Here is a 22,053-nt window from a genome sequence, read left to right as displayed (position 1 = left end):
TAGATATCAGCTATCAGTTAGTTATCAGCTATCAGTTAGTTATCAGCTATCAGTTATCAGCTAGTTATCAGCTATCAGTTAGTTATCAGCTATCAGTTATCAGTTAGTTATCAGCTATCAGTTATCAGTTAGATATCAGCTATCAGTTAGTTATCAGCTATCAGTTAGTTATCAGCTATCAGTTATCTGTTAGTTATCAGCTATCAGTTAGTTATCAGCTATCAGTTAGTTATCAGCTACCGGTTATCAGCTAGTTATCAGCTATCAGTTATCTGTTAGTTACCAGCTATCAGTTATCTGTTAGTTACCAGCTATCAGTTAGTTATCAGCTATCAGTTATCTGTTAGTTACCAGCTATCAGTTATCTGTTAGTTACCAGCTATCAGTTATCTGTTAGTTACCAGCTATCAGTTAGTTATCAGCTATCAGTTAGTTATCAGCTATCAGTTATCTGTTAGTTATCAGCTATCAGTTAGTTATCAGTTATCAGTTAGTTATCAGCTATCAGTTATCAGTTAGTTATCAGCTATCAGTTATCATTTAGGTATTATCAGCTATCGGTTATCAGCTAGTTATCAGCTATCAGTTATTTGTAATTTTACCCAACATATCTATCCATTCTTTAATGTTTTTGTCATTGAAAAGAGTTATATAGATTGAACAACTCATATTGTGTTAATAATATGTAAAAATAAATAAATACATTACATAAATCATGTAGTCTATCACATATCTTTTGATAACATTAATAACGTTATTATTTACCCATGCAGGAAATAACGTGCCAGATCAAGTCCACCCGCGCACACACACACACACACACACACACACACACACACACACACACACACACACACACACACACACACACACACACACACACACACACACACACACACACACGCACGCACACACACACACTCAAGCTATGTTGTTCTACTTGGCAGAATATTGGGTAGATTTCTATTTTAAAGGAATCTTGCCAGCCAGTGTACTGGAGAGGAAACAGTAGAAAGGCCTGTGACCTTGGAAGGGAGACAAACTTTTCCTGTCTTTGTTCCAAAGTGAATGTCATTATCTTGGTTTGAATCACGTGAAATCACAATGAGAGTTTCAGACAGTGAAACAAGTGGGCAAGAGAGTTTCCAGCTGTATGCAGACGAATAAGTATTACTCCCTTACATCATGGCTCAATGAAAGTTACAGAAACCTCTGGTGTGTTTGTAAAACATGTCCTTGATGTTTATCCCGTTTCCTTTTTTCCAAGTTATTGAGGTCTAGAATATACAAAAAAGTGACACTGAATCCAAAATCAAATGCATTTTAGTTCCCTCTTGATAACAGCAACTTACTGTGTCAGACAGGGAGTCAGTCCTAAAGGGAAACAAGCCCTCCTTTGTTAACTGGGACAGAAAGGCAATGCAACATCATACCCCAGGCCTGGTGTTCCCCATTGATTCTGTGTGAGGGGTGCTGGTCGAGACTCAGTTCTTGGCTGTGTGGAGATGATAATAAAAGAAATGGCCAAAGGGCTGTGGTCACTGATCACAGAACAGTCATTCCCCCTCGATGCTCCCGCTTCAATCAGCACTGCTACAAAGCTTATGTAAAGCTGCAGTGTTTGCTGCGTCGGCACAAAAAAAATGATCTTTGTACTGTAGAAGAGAGTAAAATGGACCAATGCGCCGCAAAGGAATCAACTCTTGGGATCATAATAGGACATATTTCTAGTTACCCGAACTACAAAGGATGATAGCTATTAAATATATTTAAGAACAGAAAACTAAAAGCTTATGACGGCACTCAGGGAGGCGGAAACACAATTTAAAACTGCTTCAGTGAAACTAAAGTTGACACACGAGCAAAAGATGCAGCTCTATTTTTTATGCATGATTACACTTTTTCAAATAACTGAACTCACAATCCTGGCTTGTCGTGTTGGCGTCGATAGCGTACGTGTTGTAAGTTGGAGAATGTGCAGAGCATTAAAGTAACGAACTGACACCACGCACAACTCTTTTCCAGACCGGTATACGTTCCGCTTAATTAGCCAAATGTCTTCGGCTGTCTTGCCTCCATCAGGGTGGTGTCTGAGGTTATTGATGTTGACGTCTGAGGAACACACACTCAGGTAGTTCCCTAATGAAGATAAGGTATTAAAACAGGTTGGTTGATGAAGTGTGTTGTACAAAGAAGAAGAGTTATGTAATGTGTTTTATTTGATTATTGATGGCATCCATGCACGTACATTCTTTTAAGCATTGTGCAGATTTTACTGATAGTTTTGCCTTTAATAGATGTGTTGAGTCGTCCTGCCTTACAAATCTGGAAACACTCAGAGATTTTGATTTGTCTGGATTTCAGATAACAGTTTAAGTGTTGCGTGGCTGAAGCGCTGTTTAAAGGGATTTCTTTTCCCTTCCAGATAAGAAGAAAATTCAAGTAGAAACACTGATGTTGAAGCATAATAAAAGCCCACTGGGCAGCATGAGAATATTAGAGGCGTTTCAATATGTATGCAAAGCCATGCTCTCTGTGGAAGAAGTACTCACACTTTATTTAAGTAAATAACAGCAATAGATAGAAAAACAAATTTTACAACAAACATTTTACAACAAAAATTTTAGCGTCAAATTCCTCAACATTAAAAGTACTCATTATCCAAAATGGCCCATTTCAGAATAATGTGTGTTATGGTAATATAACTATTGATATGTTGACGTGTAAATCACTTTAAATTTGCAGATGGTAAAGGTAGAGATCATTTTAATGTCGTATATATACTGCTGAGTTAGCTTTTGAATTTACCCCTGAAGATCAAAGTCTATAATGACCTCGTCATTTATTGATCTTTTCATTTTGTATGACAAATCTAAATTTGCCAAAGTAACTAAAGTAGAAAGGTAATATGTCCTTCTGAAATATAGTAGAGTACAAGTATAAAGTATCTGAAAATTAACAACAATCATGTAAATTAAGTAAAATTACTTTCTTCCCACCACTTCCGGCCCTTGAACGTGCATTATGTAGAAAGCCAGCTCCGGTGCAGCTTTTATCAGTAGTTTGTGACCACCTCCCTCAAGACGGGCTAATTAATAACTCCACTATTATGTTACACAGTAAATTAACCTTTTGTAATCTCGCTTAACGCAGCTGTCAGCAGCTGGGTGTCGTTACGGTTGTATGCCAGCAGGTGGCACTCAACACCGCAGCTTCCAGACACAGCGAGCAGAACCGCTTCTGGCTCGCGCACCTTTATTAGTCTTGCTGACATTTATGCTAATATGCAATTGGCTCAGCACACTGTGGAGAGGAGAGGGATACTGAAGAGGTGTCATTAAAATTAGCAGCCATTGCTCCATGTGTTTGTCGATCTATTTTTAGGAGTACAAAAAAAAACAACTAAACATTTTCACACAGCTCAGTGGATATAACTCATATTTTCCAAAAGAGGGCTCCTTTTATGGAGAAACCACAGAACCCATTCCTGCTTTGTTTATTCATCTAATTTTATGGCAGCTGCGCCTGCTTTAAAGCCATGTTTGAAACAACACCAAGTGGATTGTTTCCCAAATATAAACTTTCTTTAAACAGTGCAGGTCACAGGCTAAACAGGTGGCTAAATGGTCACACAGCTCTGGCCTTGATTCTCTCCCCTCGTTTCAAAAATACTGTTTCAACTCGGGGCCCTGCAGAGTCACACATGTCAGGCATTTGCATGGGAGAAATTGGACTTAAATGGATAACACATGACTCATTCTGTCTCAGCCTCGACAGCTGCAACAGGCGAAGCAGTTATTGGACAAATATGATTCGCTTCGGAACAGAGTGAGTCTTCAAAGCTTTTCCAATGTGGAATCTTTGACGTAAGCCCAAAATAAAATAAAAAAAGACATTGAAGGGGGGATTTAGTGTGAAACACATTGAGTTACATTCAAGCCATATCATGAGTATTCATTTTCATTTCACTTGCTGGATTTTTTTTTTCTTTTTTCTGACCTTAACCTGACAACTGTTATGAATTCTGCATTAGCAATCAAAACAAAAGACTGTTATGCAGCGCGGTGCTGGCCCCGGGTTGCTACTTGGCTCATATTCCCTGTACAGTAAACAGCCCACAGATGTTTTACATTGATATTAAGAACCTTAATTTGTCCTCTGCAGAAAAGGACCAAGCATAGCGTGGGGATTAAGTTCTCAGCCATGTATCACACACAGCACAGACAGCAATCTCATTTAGCTTGAGTGAAGTTTACAGTGAGTGGGTTTTGCATAGGTCATTAGTTGTCTCAAAATACCCCCCTGTCACCATAGCAACTTCAAGTGACTGCTAAATTGCCTTATAAAATGAGATAAATTATTAATGGTGAGAGTTTTTTTTTCTCTCTCTCTCCCTGTTTAATATGTGTGCTCAGGCTCTGAGCTCTGAACAAAATACTGTGTTTCCTCTCCTGCGCCGCTGTAATGGAACAATTCAGCAGTTGTCAGTCATCGTTCAAAACGTATCCATTGTCTCCGTTCTGGGATTGCTGTGTCCTGATTCGCAGATCCATCACAGAGATTACACATTGCAACAGTATTGCACACATGACAACTGAAGCTGTTATTCAAACAGAACACATTATGTCAAATTTCGAAAACTACAGTGTAAAACGGCCGCATTGTGATTGCAATTACCCGCGTTTTCTTTTTGATGTATACATAATGCAGTGATCGCAGCCCAGATGGGAGGGTGACACGCACCAGTGAATAATCTGATCATAGATGTCTGCTGACATTTATAGCCGTTTCATAACAATTCGGTGTTTGACAGAAAAGACAGTTGGTGATGCATTACACAGATGGTAAACGCTGAGGTCACTGTCCTCAGCGACTTTATAGTCAATGATAGTTTGACCGCTGGGTGTAATCACCTGACTGATGTTTGAAATGCACTGAGCAAAAAAGGTTGTGTATTAATGTATTCTTCAGATGTAGAGGTTACACCGTGACCTCTTTGCTTCAAAAATACTGCTTTTTTTTTTAAGATTTAGTGGTGTTCGTCTCTCTCTCTCTCTCTCTCTCTCTCTCTCTCTCTCTCTCTCTCTCTCTCTCTGCACTGAAAACATCCATAACGCACCGGCAGTAACTCAATCTAACAAAATGCCTTTTCAATCACTCTCATCTTTTATAGTTATACCCATCAGACATTTACATAAATACATTATGCATGGTTCTAATCCCGGTTTCAGATGGGGAGATATCAAATGCTACTGTGCGTGTGTGTGTGTGGGAAAGTGTGGGAGAGAGAGTCCTGATGTGTATGCAGATGGGCGAGGAATGAAGCAGCCTATTTTGTTTGCGGTTTGCACATTTCTGATTCAGTTGAGCACTCTCGATCAATGAGGCAAATTTACATTTGCTGCGGCGGTAATAACCTAAAACCCATAGTGATGTTAACACTTGTATACACTCGAATTCACGTTGCCCTGATGCATGATTACATTTGTGTGGCGCTTAATAAAAATGACTCACTTGACATTATCAAACAATTCAGCAGTAATAGTGGCCCATGAATGTGAAATTGTGTTTTGCAGGCAATTAGTTCATTGCCATGGCCGTCATTCAGACCGGCCCAACCAGTGTGTGCCGTATGAATCACTGCGCCTCACATATTGAAATGTGTAATATATGATCAATGACCACGGCTATGAATTGATACAATAATTGGCTTGTTGGAACTGACGGAGCTCAATGTTGAATATTGTAACTGAATAGATGGATTGCAGAAGGCATAAATTATGCATAAAACATGATGAAGTATGGTTCAGATAAACAAGTGTGATGTTAGATAAGATCTAAAAGAGATGAATGTGGTTTTCTTTCAAGAGGCTTTTTGTTCAGTAATAATCCACACAATTCACTGCATGCGGCAACTCCTTTGATGTTTTGAAGATATCACTGCATCACAGATATTTATGAGCTAAGTCAGTTCAAATTCAGCCAACAGTACACTGGCTGACACCTGCTAATACACAGACATCATCTCAAATAGCCTCCAGATGAACATATCAAACTTAAGTCCCGATTAAAAGTGATCCGTTCACTAAACTAATTGGATTTCTTGTGTGCATGTGCTGTCGACGGTTGGTGGACTCACATGTGATTGAATGGAGAGAAATGTAACACCGCGTTATAATGAGTCTAAGGGGCTAAAATTAGCGGCGCAACATCACTCACATCTCCTGTTACCTTTCCTAAAGTCGCTCGGCGGACGGGGGCCATTGTCATGTGATTACAGAGGCACAAAAGACCGAGGTGTAAAGTTACTATTGAAACATGTTCCTCTGGACACATTTACTTGATGGATTTTTAATGTTCCAGGGCTTTCCATTGCTGATAGATGGCTATCCACTGGGTAATGCAGCTGTGCATGTGGAATTAGGAGGAAACGGAGTGTGTTGCCCTAATTCCTCAGAAGTGTTCTTGCTTTATCCATCTGTAGATTCTCATAATACTTGGCAGTAGCATTACAAATTTGGAATATCCATATTTAGAGAGGAATGGATGATGGAGAGTTTTCGGCCAGAAGCAATACAATTTGTTGGACAAACTATTTTGAAATAAGTCAAGCTTTCACAGTGTGGTTTTCTCTTCTTTCACTTTCTATATATATATATATATATATATATATATATATATATATATATATATATATATATATATATATATATATATATATATATATATAAACTTTTAAGGTGAAATACCCAGGTGTGCTAAGTGTGTAGGGCATGGGTCACTAAGAGGCCCGGACTCCGATGCGGTTGTATTCGGATACAGATCTATAACCGTTAGATAATTAAGAATTATTCAATGTTTCCCAAACTTTACAACACTCGTTCTGCAGTCTAGGAAATACACCGACCAATTGCATGTGTTTTAAATCATCTTGCATGCTGCTACTCAGCCAATCGACTATGTGTGTTCCGATAAGCAGTGAGTGAGTTATACGTCCACAAAGGAGTCCGAATGTTCTGGGAAGAACATAAGTCAAAGAAGTAATTTCACATGGCGTCCTCCGAGAATAGAAACGTGGACGGCGAAACCAGAGCCTTTATTCAAGAACGGACCGACTCTTATATGTTCATTCTTCCCTGGGCAGTTCAAAAGCAGTATGTCTCATATGTTCAGGCACTCTGGCCATTATTGAAAGCGGCGATATGAAGAGCCAACAAAGCACACATCTTTTGAGCAAACGTACTCACTCAAATACAAAATGAAGGCACAGAAAATAAACAATCCGAGAGCCCAATATGATGGATTCAACAGAACCCTAACACATTAATTCACTGCCCAACAATGATGTAAACAGAGAGGAGGATAGAGCTGAAACAAGTGGTTTCAATAACCACAGATAAACTTCCCACACACACTCTCTCTCTCTCTTTGTTTAGACAATAAGAGAAATCTGGATATCTGGGGCTTTTTTTGGTTGACGTCACACCAAAATGAACTGAATTTTAAGCTACAGGGCAAGGACAATTCCAGAAAACAACATTTACGACTAAAACCGACCAAAATATGTGTATATTGTTAAAAAAAAACAACAACATCTCAATCAATTGAACTGTGTTCATTGGATTTGACAGTCAGTTGTTGACTACAGATGTTTTTACAACTGCAAGGCTACTTCAATATATAGTTCAAGGCTCTAAATCATAGCACATGTTAGACATTGTTACATTCCAGAAATGTTGTCTAACTGGACCTCTTTGACTTGTAATTGAATACGCCTGGCCTAAATGTTACACTGTTCTTTTAAGACAACTTGCATCTCGAGCACTTAGTTTATGTGAGGCCACAAAACATTCTTTCTGAGCAGCATGAGCTAAATGAATACTCTCGGTCTAATGATATTTTATTGCAGCAAATAAAGCTCCAACATCTGGTACAAATGTCCATTAATGGTACAAAACAGAATATTTCTAAATAAAATTACATATTTGTTGACATGATTATATAAATATTATTTTCAGACATTTTTAAGCTAGATGAATACAAAGTAATAACTAAGTACTAATACTGGTAAGATTTGTTCTACGAAGCCTAATTCAAATGTGCAATAACTGGTTTGTACATCGAGGGCAGTAGAAACGAGCCGGGACAATTATGTTATCACTTTTTGGCAAACGTTCTGATCACCTGACCAACCTAAGTCCAATGTCCAATAAGTGTGTTACTTGAAGCGACTCCTATTAAATACACGCACGTGATTCATTGTTAATGTGAAAACATGTGAGATATCGAACAATGCCACTTGTAGATATTGACGACTTCACTCTGATCAGGTGCAGCTTGTGTCCAGATGTAATTATAAAGCAAATTATATGTCCTGTGTTTTGAATAAGTCATCAATATGCAAAGATAGGACTGTTTCATGGCAACCATTCATTAATTTGGTTTTATTGTACTTATATATTAAAAAAAAAAAAAGAAGTTGATGTTCTAGCTGAATATTGTATTTATTAGGTTTTGCACATTGCTTGGCAGTTTAATGAGGAAACATTGATGGAGATGGTCCAAAGTGTACTAAATAAACATGTCTATCATTTGATTGAGGCTCATAAGCCTAATTAACTGTTTTTGGTTCAAAGGAATGAAGAAACGTAAATATATCATTCTCCCTTTTGGGTCGGACCATCAAAGGGTTGATTTATCTTTGCAGCTCTCTTTTAGTTATTTTCTTACCTGTAGTTCTCATACTATTTTGAAGGCATTCTAACATTCATATGCATCATTAGAACATGTCAGCATATGGTCAGAATTATGTAGGAATATGCTTTTCTTTTCTTTTCTTTTACGGCATTTGTATTTCTCTGCTGCGGTTATAACAGAAACCCCAGCGCTCTTATTTTGAGATGACTTTCCAAACTCATGTGTGGCTCCCTGCGGATTCTGCCTCATTTGGTAGAATATAGAACACCTGTGCTTAAAAAAAACAACCTCATCCACTTCTCGTACTCGTCTGCCGCTGGCAACAAATAACCGAGTTATTGCCTCAGGTTTTCCTCCAGCTTTTCCACAATATTTCTCATACTAAGGATTTTTCTTAGTGGTTATTTTTCAGGCGTCTTTGCTCACTCATGCGGTCAATACAGAAGATTATTAGCGGTACAAACAAGTTTTGTCAGAGAATTGAAAATGAAACAAAGATAATCCATATTGTGAGTGATCTTATTTCACTTAGCCACTCAGAAAAATGCCCCAATAAACAATTTTGCGAGCAGAGTGATTGCAAAAGTGGAAAAACAGCTTGTGAATATAAACAGAGTCTAGAGTGAAAAAACACACAAAAACTCACTCTACAAGATTCACAACCCACATATGTGGCTGGACTTAAAGAGGGTTACTTTCAGATTTACTTAAGGGGATTTGAGCTGTAACCGGCGCGCCTGAAATTAATGTTAAACTGTTCAGTATGGCTTACAGTGTATTCCTCAAGCCACTTATTCGTCTGAAGGCTAATGTAGAACCCTTATTATTTTGATGAATTAATTATTTTCATGTTTTGCATTAACTCGCAAGGTTAAACCATGTCAAAATATCTTGTTGTCCTTCATGCCATCTTATCTAATCACAAAGACATGTTGAGATAAAGAGCAGCAGATGAGATCATCAGAGTAAATGTGCAGCATGTGCCACTGCTCATTTTTTTTGTTGAGAAGATGCTCCTAATATTTTGACATTAAATCAGATCACATTTGTCCAACACTTGTTGTCTTCATTTATTTCCCATAAACATTTCATCAACATGAAGCTCAACTCACATCAATTGGCATCAATATCTGCATCACGCGCGTTGCACTCGCCGCGCTGGGCTCTGGCTGTTGACAAGCAAACACTTGCAATTGCCAGATAAGAGCTCTAGTGGTGCCATTGATTAACCAGGGACTTCATTATAGTGTCTGCCATTAACAATGCAACCCCATTGATTCAGCCACTGAAATGGCTGGGAGAGAAATCAGGAGAGGTAACACTTAAGAGTGGCGGTTTATATGAGATTCCCTGCAGGATTCCAAGACTGCAGCAGCCGCATGTAAAACAACAAGCCTCTGTGTAATCCACTTTTTTTCTCTCCCCAAACTGATGCACTAAACTTGTACTTAAAATATCGAGCGCTTCACAGAACATTGCCTCAGCTATTTTAGTATTAATACATCATGTTCTTTGAACAGAGGGCAGTGAAGAGAAACTGCTGGGGCAATTTACATTTTTGAGAACTGAAATCATGATCCTGCTCTCAAATGTTCTATATTATATTCTGTATGTTTTGGAGGATGTTCTGTATTATAATGATCTATTGCACCTCATTGAGGTAAAAGGCGTAATCCATGAGCCTTGATTGTATTTATATGTCTTTCAGATGACCAGACAGACATTCATAACAGCAGCAGAAGCAGAAGTGAACAAAGCATGTCCGTTTACTAGACAGGAAAACACTTAACTGGATGTGAATCAATGCGCCTCTATGCTCTGCCCGTCATTACATGAGGAAAAAAAAGCGCATTGCGTAATAGTGGACTTGAAATAGCTGGTGTCAGAAGTAGGCCTATGTCGCTGTTGCATGCTCTGTGATCTGAGTAGTGGATAAATGCAGGGCAAAGGGGGGGATGACGGTGTGGAAACAGCACAGCGCAGTGGACGGAGCCGGTACTACAACACATTATTTATTCCAGACAGCCGATAAAATACAGCTGACACATCCAGCAGCGGAGACTGAAAGGACAATGAGTCACACGCATGTAAATAGAAACCGTGAAGTTTGCGTAACTTTGCCGAAATATCATAGCGATATTTGACAATTCATAGTTTCGTACTGGTCTTGGCACACATTTGTTGTGATTTCCCGATGTTTATGGAACCCTAATAAATATGAATCAACATAATTATATAAACGGCTTTGATCGTGCAAACGTGTTAACCCGTGTCACATTCATTCCGCTGTCTTCACAAGGTCAGCGCGGCGTCTTAAGATGATTTATGTCTGCATAATGGTCCGCCTCGTGAATCCTGTCTCGTGACGCCCCGCTTTCTAACTCGGCCAATTTTGTCTTTTCATGCTCGCCTTAAAATATATATATATATATTTTTTTTTAAAAAGGCCATTATTATTTTCAGCATTAGCGGCGAACCCGCGCACCCGAGCTCCAAAGCGTTGCAAGTCGCGCTCAAAGCAAAGCCTGCACCTCACGGGTCCTGCATTGCCTTTTGAGGAATCATTTGATAGCCCTATTAACTTTCATGTAACATTGTTTCTTGAAGGCATCCACAGCAAGCGCCTCAGTGTCATTACTGTGAGAAATGTGCTTTCATAGTGAACGTCTTTTACACAAGTCCTGGAAGACAAAAGGGCTCAGAGGAGCCCATAAACGCAGAATATGAGCAGAGATGAAGCTTCTGTGGGCAGATGATTTTCCAAAAACGGTATTTAGTATTTTATCAACACACCTACTATCGTCCGATGCTTAAATATTCTTTGTCTGTATGATTATGTGTCAATATTTTGTCTGAACACGTGATTGCGCCGAATAGAAATTCGCCTAAAAAAGTCACAGTCGTATTTTTACTTCACTAAATGAATTCACGCATTTGTGCAAGACGTCGCGCAGTACATTTACCGCAAAACGTATTTTTCCAGCACTCTTAATCGACTTATACACGATGTTTTAAACTCTACAGTAATATGTCCCTTGCAGGACCTTCGCGATCCATTCAAGCCAGCAAGTTTGGAGAGCGTGTTGAGTTTAATCAATTCATAACGTCGAGATGGAGCCGAACTCACTGAAGGTAACGTTTGTTATCAACCGTCTATTTATTTTATTTTCGCATGGCGCTAATCGCCACTTACTGTAAGACGTACTCACGTGCCTAATCCACAAAAGTTTGCCACAATGCCTTTAGCATGACCACGTCTGTGTCATATGTTGAACATTAAAAAATAGTTACATGATACTAATTATGTGCAGACAACTGAGATGTCCCGATGTGATATTTGCCAACCGTGCGTAATTACGCAGGGATGTTTGAAACGTTTGTGTCCACTTAAGACACGATTTGTTTACCAAATGAGTTAATAAGCCATTCATTAATTTCTCCATTTGTGTTTCCTCAACAGTGGGTGGGCTCGTCTTGCGGTTTACATGGACCATATATATTCTATAAAGCCTTTAAATTTCACCGGGACGGCAAACCAAGGATTCTGTCTCTCGGAGACTTTTTCTTCGTCAGATGTAAACCGGAGGATCCTATTTGCATAGCGGAGCTTCAGTTGCTCTGGGAAGAAAGAACAAGCAAGCAACTTTTATCAAGCTCCAAACTTTATTTTCTACCCGAGGATACTCCCCAGGGACGGACAGCCATCCACGGAGAGGTAGGGATATTAATTCACAATGAATAATTATGAGTGCTCGCTGTTTCGACGGGTTTATTCCCTGTGCCCTGCCTTGTTCGCGAGCATTTGTATTAAACAGCATCTTTACTGCATTAAGAGTTGGCACTGGATGTTTTGCTCTCCGTTGGCAGACGTTCACACAAACGCGTGCATCAACACTGACATTGATGTGCCTGAGCAGCTAAATGATTGACCTGCTATTTGTTGCATTTGTTCCCTAGTTTTACTTCAACCTATCTGCCTATTGTGGTGTCAACTGCTGAATGTGCACTTGTCCAGCTGCGCTCAATAAGACTGCTGCTGCGCTCTATGGGGTTAATTGTGTTATAAAGGGGAAAATCCGCAAGAATCCAGCGCTTAGGCTCTGTCATTTCATTTCTTGGTAAACCGTGTCAAATACTGACATATGGGCGGAAATTGCGAAACGGTAATGAATGCATGGGGTCAACCCGGCTCAGATCGTTCGTTACGATAGTTATTAGATATTTTGTAATGCCGCTTGATGTTGAAAGAGGCATGAGCGAGTCATAAAAGCGTGGCGGAGGCACAGCCAAGCGCCGACACGTTTTTAACTACTCCGCGCTTTGCATATATTTTCCATGTGGACGTTTTCCATCCTCAACAATGCGATATTGTCAGCTCGCATATGAGGCAGCACTTAAAACGCCTCCGCGTTGCATTACGCTGTTGTTGGCACAGAAAGGCAATAGTTATGATTGACTGTGGCCATATGTGGCGCTTGTGATCCGGTTACATCGGTGCGCTGAATGGCATCACTCCGATATTGGGAGTTTCTTCTCATCGGCTGTAAAACAAATGCTGTGTTGTTTTCGCTATTCCGATGTCCCTCAACCAGCGACTACACTTTAATTACTACTCTCTGCTTGTGATCACTTGCGGCTGGATGGAAATGATTCTCTGCTGCTGTTATATTGTTTATAGGGAAGGACAAAGCCGTGTTTGTACTCGACTCTTCCGTTGATGGTTTACTTACATTCTTTCCTCTTGAGTAATAGAGTGGCTATCACATTTCCCTTTCATGAGAAAGGTGGCTATTTATGGTCTGTCGCTTAGACAAGCTATCATCTTTGGGGCAGACTTATTCTATGAACGGGTATCATCTCCTGAAGCCCTCTCGCTTTAGCCTTTAACACGCTGCAATTATTTAGTAATTACTTTGAGTGCATGCACCGCCGATTCCAAGGCCACACTTGCGCAACGACATGCCAGCTCCGCCCCTTACCCAAAGACTTATTTGCATTACAAAGTGCTTACATTCCAGTCCATTTGGGTTTATCTGGAAAATATTACATGAACTACCAGAAGGGCCAACGCAAATCAAGTCTCAAAGAATCATCCAGGAAACCACAGAAGGATAGTGGAGGAAAACGCAGCTGCTGTAGTTTGTGTATTTAATAACAGAGTGCAAGCATAAGAGGAGTACAAGCTATCTCCCTGCATGAATTATGCAGCAACTTGCATCACAGCACACAATCCAGTGTGCGCACCAGAGACACATGCACTTGCTTTGAAGTTGCAGTCTTCTCATGGAATAAACCAGACTATAGAATAATACAAAGTGAGGATGATGTGTTTTAAGTGCAGTGTAGGTGTCTGCGGGCTGATCTCAATTAAAGGGCTTGTCAGGCCTCTTGCGCTCAGCAAATCGGACTACTTACTGTATTACACAGCGGAAATTGCCCTGACAACTTCAAGTCAGTTTATGACCTTCACTGAGTCCATTCAGATTCTCGCTGACTTTGCCCCATAACAGTAATCTGCACTGTGTGAGTCAGCTATAGCACTTACAGATGCAACCCATAATCCAAAAAACAAACAGGAAGGGTAAACCAGACTCACAAAAAGAGGTGACATTCAAACTCATTGGCTGTTCAAATCGTGCGCCCGCCTGCCTGAGTGATGCATGTGTGGCAAGAATATTTGTTTTTAAAGCGTAAACACTAGAGAGGAGTTCATTTACAGCTACACGGGGAAGTGGAGTTTATAAAGCTCACGTTACACGTGTTTCTTCAGGGCTCTAGCCGTGTATAAAGACAGATTAATGGCTGTGGAGTTACTCTGTGAATCTGTAACTGCGAAGCTGGAGTTCATATTGTCGAATGGTTACTCATGCAGATATGGACTTGATAACGTACAGTTCGCAGGAAGCGTGCTATTCTCACTGGCTTTTCAGTGCCAAAAGAGCACATCATGAGGTAAAGCCACAACTTTGGTGTCATTGAGCCACGTGACGTTTATTCTTCGAATGACTTTTAAATATTTTCACACATTAAACAGGAGCAGCGTTTAACATTTGACATGTAAACAAGCAGGACCGTGTTTCCGCTTTTTTTCTTCGTGAGATTACGTCCTCATACGATATTACCTTAAGCCTGAAGCACAATATCCCTCAAATATCCAAAAGGCAGAACTTTTCCAAAGCATCATGATAGCCTCATATTGAACTAGCTCGCTGGAATTGGATTACTGATTCACTTGTGTTCTCAGCGTCGAGGTATGATGTAATTTCCTGGTTGTTTCTCAGGTATTTGTTTGCTCTCAGCCTCTCCTGCGCTGCGTTGCCATGTTTTGCTGTGCTGTGCGGTGACAAGAGGAACCAACCCATGACCTACTGTGCTTGTTTTTCTTCTGTCACAGGGTTGGAGGTCAATTCCTTTTTAAACGCAGCCAGCTTTAAAACCAGTCAGCTTTGGCTGGAAATAGAAATAGTGATTCATTGAATATACAAAGCCCTCCGGGCCGGTGTTTTGCTGAATATTTTTGGTGAACACATCCAGAGAAATTGGATAAATCTATCTATTTATTATGGTATTTCATTTCTTCTGGGTTAATTATTAAGTCCATATGTGGAGGAAGCTCTATTTTTCATTGTATCTCCGCCTGACAAGCAGTGTTTACCCCCACCAGTTGAGCTCTGCTTGCTCTTTAAACAGGCTTTGTGTCGAGTTGCTCACCCATTATGACAAACCCTCTATTGGGGCCTCTGCTCTATTTGTGTGCCTGCAAACTGCCACTGACTAAACAGTCACATGTGTTTTAAAACTCATTGAGTGACACATTACTTCTTCTTCTTCTTCTTCTTCCTCCAAATCGCCTGCCTCTCCGGCTGGTGTGCTTCGCCGGCTGCGGCGCTTTCTGTTTTTTGGACCTCTCGTTTCAGGAGAGAGCTGTTGGAGATAACAGCTCGCCGCACACAACACCCACTTATTGTACACGCTGCTTCAGGCGGTTAATTACTTATGCTTATCTTCTACTATATATCCCACTTTAGTGCAAATACAGCAAGGCGCTCTTCATGGGAATTCACAACTGCTGAGAATATTTCTGGATCATGTTATATTAATGTGCTATTATCATCACCTCTGATTTCATCTGACCTCTCTTCTCCTCTATTCTGTCCCTCTAGCTGACAAGGCTTTGGCACACACTCACGCACACACATTCATACACACACACACACACACACACACACACACACACACACACACACACACACACACACAAACACACACACACACTGACAGGCTGGGGACTGCAGCACTAGGCCAGTATTGATTGCTGTGGAAAACACTTTGGCATGCGTCCAGAGCCATTTCTTCAGTACATGGCAGTAGTCCATGCATGTGTTTCAGTGCTTGGAAAGCCAGCTTGTAGGGAAATTAGATTGTATTCATTTGCTGCTTCTTTGATTTTTCCTAAGGGAAAAACCCTGAATGGGTAATTCAGGCATCTGGGATGCTAGTTGAGTTAAGTGTAAGTGGCTCAGATATGCGACCAGCATTTTGATGGATAAGGTCGTTCTGCTGAATGACTGGAGTTTAAATGTTATATGGCGCACTTTTTACGGCGGTCTTTTTTAGAACATCCATACTTCTGCCATGTCTTGTCCAGTCGGCGCATTATAGCAGATCTCCTCGTTCACGCAACAATAGCAGGAGTTGAGGTGGTTGGGGGGCTTTTAGCGTGCATGTGTAGCCTCCTCCTGCCGCAGAACAAGTCATTAACTCTGAACACTGCCCTCCAGTGAATTCCTTACCATTGCTGAAATAGCATGTAAATTATTGCCAGCTTTTTAAGGATAGTGTAATTTAAAACCTTTAAAACTGAATACCCTTGGACTTCAAAGGCTATAAAAAAAACCCACTAATATTTCCCATTTGGTTAAGGAGTTGTCATTCTCATCCCTCACATACTTCTGATTCTTCTCACCACACTGTTTTGTGTCTTTGCAGTCGGAGTAATGATATGTTACAGCAGCAGCCAGTTTGTGAAGGGACTTTTTGATGCTCTTTAGCCCGTTTTTTTTTTTTTTCTCCCACTTTGTCATTGACTAACCACTTGAACAGGCAAACATTTGCCTTGATGCATGACTCCAGTGCCCCCAGCTACAGTGGATCGTTATTATAACCTTTGAGGAGAATACAGCCACAGATGAGAAGCTTTTGCTTAGTACTCCAGCCAATATTTCTCTTGTGTGTCTTACACAGAGCATGTGGAATCATCAAGCATTCAAGTCTTTTTTTTTCCCCCCTTTCTTTTTTTTGGTCTTATATGTGCATTTGTTGAAATACAAGAGTACAAAGCTGCTGTGATTCAATGGAGCTGACGCAGCTTTTTTCGCGGTGTCACCTTACATGATGGATGCCTCACCCACTTTCGGAAAAGCCTTTGAAAACTCCTGTTATCGCTCTCTTTTTCCCCCTGTCATTATCACTGCGAAAGAATGCTAAGTTCATATATCAGCCCGGCTCATGTGAGCGCAATCTCTTAATGGAATCAGTGAATAAAAGATGAGTTCAGCACCCCTGCAGATATTACAGCAACGTTTATGCATATGAATAAACTGCATGCATTAAGTGGCAGAACATTATGTACAACGATTCTCACCTTTTTAAATGTTGCACCTTGAACTCTTTCTAGTCTTGAGGCACTCTCCAAAAACATATTCTAATTCAATTGTCCCTGGCTTACTCCCCAGAGCTCCCTTTTAATTCCTAGATAAGTTTGTTTTGGGACACCGAAGCCAAGGTCAGTCATGGGGAGGGGGAGAAAGATAATGAACTCATATTGTGTTTCATATTCTCGTTCTCGCTCGCTCTCTTTCCTTTCCCCTCTCCTTCTTCTGCTCTGTCTCCTCATTGTCCATGTCACCATGTCCATTACTCAATTACTAATCTCCTTTGGCCTTAGGAATTCCAGTGCTGACCTCTCCGAGGCAGCAGGCTGAAACCTTCCCAGCATGACAGGAGCACTGTGTGTGTGTGTGTGTGTGTGTGTGTGTGTGTGTGTGTGTGTGTGTGTGTGTGTGAATGTGTGTACCCACAGTATAGAAAGACACCCACCCACCCACCCACCAGGAGCGCGCACCCCCTTGACTCCCGAGCTGAAAGTCCTGTCCGAGCGATGAGACGCTCCGCCGCAGAACGCTGACAGTCAGGAATGTCTCCCTCGCCGTTGGCGCACAGCGGCGTGGAATTGTCGCGGGGAATTGTTCAGAGTGATATGGAATATTTAAGGCTGCATTGTTTCTAATTGGATCACTGTATACAGAATCGGGAATGTCCCCTATGTGCTGTTTGTTTTTTTTTGCCACTAGTGCACCGCCGCGTCCATATAAATTCAATGATATGGATTTTAATTTCAAAGAGATTGCTGGAGTCACGGGTTGCTGGAACAGAGTTATCTACAGTTTCGCAGCAGAAGTCTGTTCTCCCCCCCCCCCCCCCCTCTCCCTTTACTTTCGGTCCATTATGTGCAGTCATAGCAATAAATTCACTCTGTAATGTTTTTGGCGATATCTTGCCGCTGCAGTAATAACATGAATTATTGATAGAAGAACGGAGACAGAATGTAACATTCAGCTGTTAATGTGTCACCTTGCATTTTAACTCAATCATAAAACAAGCAGTGGGAGAATGCGCACGTTTATTGACGGAGCCGAGGTACAACTCTGGCAACACATTAAGACGTTTAGTGTGTGATTCAATTTCAGAGTGTATAAATGCTCTTAATGCGTGTGTGTGTGTGTGTGTGTGTGTGTGTAGGAAGTGCCACTGAAATGACACCCGGCTGTTTGGTATGTTGCTGATGTGTAGCGTCACCCCTTGGCCGGGGGCTCGCGGTCCTCTGACCTATATTATCAAGTGGCCCGCTGGCTGCGTCTGCCGCGTTGCTTCACTATCAGATGCCTAACTGGGAATGACAGCGCAGTGTGGACGGCCAGCGTTTTACAGACGAGCAGGTTTAGAAAGCACATCTTTGAAATCCCAAATCTGATTAACGCTGCTGTTTTGATTAACGCGTGTAATGTCTGGTACTGCAGGGCTGAGTCGATTAGTTACAGTTATCGTATTAGATGGATCATTTCAAGCGTTGAGCAACAATGTATGGCTACAGGTCGTGATTATTTAGATTATTTATCAATTTATCAAAAAAAATGTTTTTAAATATGTGCAAATACTTTGTGCCACAATAGTTCAAGTTTCTTGTTTTGTCCTTGTCTTACGGCTATAATGGACTCAGAAAGCTGAAAAATATTCCCTCTTGAGAAGTCGCAATCAGAGAATTATTGGCAACTTTGAGTAAAAAACATACAATTTCAACAATTTATTGATTATCAATACAATTGCAGATACATCTTCTATCAATTGACTCGTTGATTCATAGAATTGTCATTTTATGTTATTGTAAATTGACTAGCTTTGTGTTTTGGACTGTTGGTTTGACAAAAATAAGAAATGTGAAGTGTTTTTTTGTTCATTTGTCACTGAAATATTAATTATAATATACAGTGTTATACAATACAGAAAACCATCGTTGTTTACAGCCTTTTTGTCTTGTTATTGGTAAAAATTCTTCAGTTGTTTTTCGTGTGGAGGCAAACTGCTGGCACAATGCTGGCACAATGCTGTTGTTGTGATAGTTTCTCAATAACTGATGCTCGCAAACCCCTTTCCGCAGAAACACTGCACATTTTCTTTTCTCTAAACATTCAATATCCGCCGTCGCATTTCTCAATCAAATATCACGACTTCTGCAAACCGCAAGCGAGTACGCCGCTTCCTGACTGTACTTGCTTCATCACACAGCCGCCCACAGACTTCAGCCAGTGCAAAGTTGGCTGGCAAAGTAAAGAAAAGAAAAGCTAATGGATGTGGCCTGTTGCAGCTCCGTTCATAGACTGATTATATTCTGGACTGTGTTGACAGCTGCTGAATTGCTCTCACCTGTTGTGTTTCGCTCTCAAGCCGAACAAGTCCCCAAACAGGATCTGTTGACACTCACACAAGGCAGCATGTCATCCAGCTGATTGATATGGAGGGAATGGCTGTGTGAGTGTGTGTGTGTGTGTTTTTTTTTTACGGTTTGCTGTTTCTGTGTGCATGCTCTGCTGTGCTATTGTGTTATTTGAAGTGTTGCTGTTTGACTCATACATCAGCCGCAAAGCATTAAGTACATTATTTTTGTTTCCAATGGACTCAACTGAGATATTTCACAGTTATGTTTCTCTGCGCGCTGTCAGTAGATTGCATCAAACTACAGTAGCAAATTCTGTCGAGATACAGTACAATGTGGTTATTGGCTCCGGGCTGAATGCTATTTACTGCTCTACATTATTCAAATGGCCTGTTTTTTTGTCTGAAGGTAGAAACAGCAGTCAGTTTTTCATTGCATGGAAAGCCAGTTACAACCACCCGCCACCACTTGACAGCTGAAGACAGCTCATTATAAGAAGACCGAAAACCCATGTTTGATGTTTCTACTTAGTGAGGGAGGCACAGCTATATCAAGCTATCCCTCGCAGGCTTTTCCTTTATAAGGAAACGCTGTCTCCAACTGGTTGGGATTTGATATGCCTGTAGTTGCAGATGATGTGAGAACTGAATATGGGTAATTGTATAGACAGAGCACTCAGGGAGAATCAGAAACGCTGAAGAGTCATGTGCTGGGGTGTTTGTTTTTCTAATATGGCGACAGAATAAGAGGAACACTTTATAAATCACTTTTTAAAACGCGGCTTAAAATGCCAAAAGACCAGCAAAACTTGACATTTTAAGCTTCAGATTGCAAGGATTTACTGCAGTTGTCCTTTTGCATTTTATAGGTTTAGCTTTTATTGCGTCCTACATTCATGCAGTCGGTGTGTGAATGTGTCAATAATGGGTAAATGAATATTATTTTAAAGTCAGTGAATGCAGGCTCTTTGATAGGAAACGTGTACAGGCGGACAGATGCGTAGTAAATTGGAGATAACCAATGTAAACATCAGAGACCTACTCCGAGTGTCTTGCATTTCTGCCTGTACACATCTGTCCTCCAGATTTCCCTGTTTCTGTAATAGCCATCTTCCAGCACACTACTCCACTCTGTCGGTAACAAGCACTTCAGCCATTAGCCCTTCAAATGGAAACACATTTAAGCATCTCTGCTTTCTTCCTTCTCCATTGGACTTGTAGTTCTTCAAGTATGAGAGTTATTAGATGTGGTTGAATCAACCTGAAAGAAATAGAAGGTTGCAGAGCACACTGAGAGCAAATCTTATTAGATAAGCCATCTGAACAGAATAACGTATGTACACAAAAGCACCACAGCTATAGTCGGCTTTCCTCAGTGTCAGCCGTGCACATCACTGCAATAGATTTACATCTATAGTTTTCTGACAGTGCCATATTTATTTTATTGGCTCACAGCTTTCTCCTGTTCAAGCATCACTCTCTCATTCTAACAAAGTACATTTCCTGTACTCCTCTACACGTTCGAGGGGTAAACACAGCCGCCGAGCTGGAAGCGTACAAATCTTAACATTCACGGTTGAACGTCGGCAGCCTGACTTCCTAAATGCTAATCAAAAAGTCTAAAAACATCTACGTCCCCATTGACATTGATTTAACTGCTGGCATAAATTCAATTCAGCAATCATCCACATCATCCATATTCATGGCGCAGTAATTTACTTACATTAATGTGCATCCACAGCCGTAATGCTATTCGACTTACACATCAATTTAGCTGATAAATAAGGACGTCCTGTTGTTTGTCTTGTTACTTCTACGAGCTTCTGATTCAGATCTTTATCCTCATTTTAATCCTGTTATTTTCACCCTGATTATGTTCAGTTTGTACTCTCATACATTACTTTACCCGTGGTAAGTAGTACATTTACTCTGCTGAGTAGGATTTTACATAAAAGAATATTAGTACGATGCAGTAGGATTCTATTACTCTAACCAGTAGTATATATATATATATATATATATATATATATATATATATATATATATATATATATATATATATATTCTTTAGTGACAGAAACAGACCATTATAACATACTAAATACCACTTGTGAGTCCTTCACAATGAGTGCGTTTGATATTTAGCAGATAGCACTTCTGTACTTTTACTGAAGTAAAGATTTAAAATTCAGGATGTTTACTCGTCGGGAGGTATTTTTATACAATGGTACTTCTACGTCGAGTTAAGTGAAGGTTCTGCATACTTCTCTCACCACTGCTACATACCCAGTGTAAGAACGGAGAAGCACATAAGACAAGTACAACTTCTGCACTTCAAAGCAGAGCTATAATTGTAAACAAAAC

The 22,053-nt window shown here is 40.4% G+C and overlaps 1 protein-coding gene across 1 annotated transcript in view; it reads left to right on the top strand.

Annotated features, from left to right (window-relative positions):
* Positions 1–11,741: 11,741 nt before the first annotated feature.
* Positions 11,742–22,053, top strand: part of arid5b (AT-rich interaction domain 5B) — a 70,288-nt gene continuing 59,976 nt past the window's right edge. The window contains exons 1-2 of the mRNA XM_068568727.1: positions 11,742–11,829; positions 12,158–12,412. Coding sequence (XP_068424828.1) covers positions 11,809–11,829; positions 12,158–12,412 — 276 coding nt within the window. The 5' untranslated portion in view covers positions 11,742–11,808. The remainder of the gene's footprint in view (positions 11,830–12,157; positions 12,413–22,053) is intronic.

This window comes from Clinocottus analis, unplaced genomic scaffold, assembly GCF_023055335.1.
Source record: "Clinocottus analis isolate CAN_PGR_092001 unplaced genomic scaffold, fCliAna1.0.p SCAF_8, whole genome shotgun sequence".
NCBI classification, from domain to species: Eukaryota; Metazoa; Chordata; class Actinopteri; order Perciformes; family Cottidae; genus Clinocottus; species Clinocottus analis.
Note: the sequence above shows the minus strand (reverse complement) of the source record. Positions and strands in the feature narration are given on the sequence as shown.